The sequence below is a fragment of the Dipodomys ordii genome, unplaced genomic scaffold (assembly GCF_000151885.1).
Source record: "Dipodomys ordii isolate 6190 unplaced genomic scaffold, Dord_2.0 Scaffold36, whole genome shotgun sequence".
In the NCBI taxonomy this organism is placed as follows: Eukaryota; Metazoa; Chordata; class Mammalia; order Rodentia; family Heteromyidae; genus Dipodomys; species Dipodomys ordii.
The window spans coordinates 6,844,720-6,847,230 of NW_012267252.1; the positions used below are offsets into that span (position 1 = coordinate 6,844,720).

General features: G+C 51.7%; 1 protein-coding gene across 1 annotated transcript in view; it reads right to left on the minus strand.

The window, feature by feature from the left end:
* Calhm3 (calcium homeostasis modulator 3) overlaps nucleotides 1-2,096 on the minus strand; it is a 3,616-nt gene extending 1,520 nt beyond the window's left edge. The window contains exons 1-2 of the mRNA XM_013017709.1: nucleotides 1,810-2,096; nucleotides 946-1,201 (exon numbers count right to left, since the gene is read on the minus strand). Of these exons, the coding sequence (XP_012873163.1) occupies nucleotides 946-1,201; nucleotides 1,810-2,096 (543 nt within the window). The remainder of the gene's footprint in view (nucleotides 1-945; nucleotides 1,202-1,809) is intronic.
* Between the last annotated feature and the right edge of the window lie 415 nt (nucleotides 2,097-2,511).

Consider the following 2,511-nt stretch of genomic DNA (forward strand, 5'->3'; position numbering starts at 1 on the left):
TTATGTGGTGCTGAGGAATCGAACCCAGGGCCTCATGCATGCAAGGCAAGCGCTCTACCACTGAGCCACCTTCCCAGCCCCCTATTCTTACATTTTATTCCATCCTTTGCCCATTCTCCCACATGTTTCTCTATCCATCTTCCCATCTATGCTTCCATCCATCCTATATTATGTGAAAGGTACTGTGCTAGGGGAATAGTGTTCCAGCTCCACAGAAAGAAAAACTGGAAGCTGTTATCTGAAGCTGAAACCCATTCCCAGCTAACTCCTCTCCCATCTACCTTCCAAAGCTATCATTTTCCCCAGGCTCAGCTGAAAGCCTAGAACACCTCTCTGACCTTGGCTAAACCATAAAGACATGGGAGTCTTTGTCATATGTAGATGTGATTCCCATCATTTGAAAAGCTGTCCTGTGTGTTCACACATAGGCTCCCTCCCTCAAACAAGATGAGCAGAAAATCAAAGCCACGAGCTGGTAGCTCACATGTGTAATCCTAGCTATTCAGGAGACTGAGATCTGAGGATCCCACTGGGCAGACTATCTCCAATTAACCAGCAAAAATGTGAAAGTAGAGGTATGGCTCAAATGGTAGGAGTGCCAGCCTTGAGAAAAACAAAACAAAAAACCAAAAACCTCAGGGACAGCCTCCAGGCCCTGAGTTATTTCTGATTAGTATGGAGAAGGCACAGCAGTCCATCTCCAGAGCTTCCTTGTTCTCATCCGGCCTTTTGGGGATGCGTCTGGAGGATTCTTGGCTACCTATCCTGGGGTAAATCAATCCTGATGGACCCGTGCTCATTCTCCACTCTTCTATCCTGCTCCTGCCCTGGACCCCCTACCTTTCCCATTCTTTGAATATGTCTCCAGCAGACAGGAGGATACTTGGGAAATAATATGGGCCATTCCCAGGGGGCATGAAGGTAGGGCAGGAGCACCCTAATTACCTGTGACAGACACCGCAGATAGCGAGATACAGCCTTTCGAGCAGGACTGTCTCTGACCAGCTCATCTTCTTTGCAGGGTACCTTGGCCAGGAAGAGTTGCACCTGGCTGGAGGTCATGTTGGCTGAGTCCAGAAACTTCCCAGGATCCACAGAGTTACTGAAGGCACACACAAAGCATTTCCCATCAAGGAGGGCTAGCAGGATCCAGACCAGGGGTGCAACCATTGCTCTCTGCAGCACAGAAGAGCACATGTATCTAGGGGGCAGAGAAAGGAGGGAGTCACAAAAGGCAGCTACCATCCAGCTGCAGAGTCAGCCTGAGCTGGCATCTGGGTGCCACCACCTTCCAGCTATGAGAGCTTTGCCAAAGTATTTAACATCTCCTGTCTTATATTGCTCAAAACAGATCTGATAGAGCGGGAGGCAAAGCAGAGTGGTAAAACATGAGATCCATCTCCACTACTACCAAAAGTAAATAAATGAAAATGTATGATGCCTGGCCAGGTGCTGGTGATTCCCGCTTAATCCTAGCTACTCTGAAGGCTGAGATCGGAGGATCATAGATCACAGCTAGCCTGGGCAGGAAAGTCTGTTAGACTTTTATTGCCAATTAACCAGCAGAAAACTAGAAGTGGAGCTCTGGCTCAAATGGTAGAGTGCCAGCCCTGAGCAAAACAACTAAGGAACAGCACCTGTGCCTGAGTTCAAGTCCCAGTACCCTCTCTCCCTCCCCCACCCCCAAGCCAATAATCTTTGAGCTGATGATCCCTAGTTGGGAAAGAGGGGCACACCCAATAGCAGCCAGGTCTAGGTGAGGGTGGCCCTGACAGTGCCCGCAGTTCACCGAGAAGCGTGGGACAGCACCTGATGATACCTAGGTCCTTCCTCCGGTGCCCCACGGGCCGGCGCCACTCCTCAACCATCACGACCGACTGCCGGTTGAGGAGGAGGCCGCAGAGGAAGAGGGCGAGAGGGGGCGTGAGGAGCAGGCCCAGGCCGTAGAGGGCATTGTAGCGGGCCAGGCAGGGGCAGTTGAAGTCGAAGGAGGAGTACAGTTTCACGGTGACCGCAGCCAGCAGCAGGCAGATGCCGTTCATCACAGACTCGGAGTTGGACTGGAAATGTTGGAAGAACATGCGGAATCTATCCATGGTTGCAGCAAAGCAGAGACTTGGGAGGCTGGGGGTCACAGAGGGCTCTCTCTCCTCTTCCACTGGTCTTAGGGGACAAGAAGGAAGCTGGGACCAGTGCAGGCTCCGGTGTCCACCCCAGAGTTAGGCTGTCTTCAGCAAGCAATTGTCCTCAGTGCCACTCCCTTGGGGGGGGGCAGTGGCTCCACCCTGTGCCTACCCAGTTCAAAGCACCTCTAGGCAAATGAGCCCGCCCATCCCTCCATGCTCCTAGCTCATTTCTCTCTTCAGTGTTTGGACACTCAGGCAAGCAGCTGGCCGAGCTACTAGCCAGAGACAGGCAAATTCTGAGTGTGATAAGGCAAAGATGCCAGCTGAACAAAAGCATATTTTTTGGTCCAAATGCCCAGGAGAGTTTCTCATGTGTTGTTCAAGG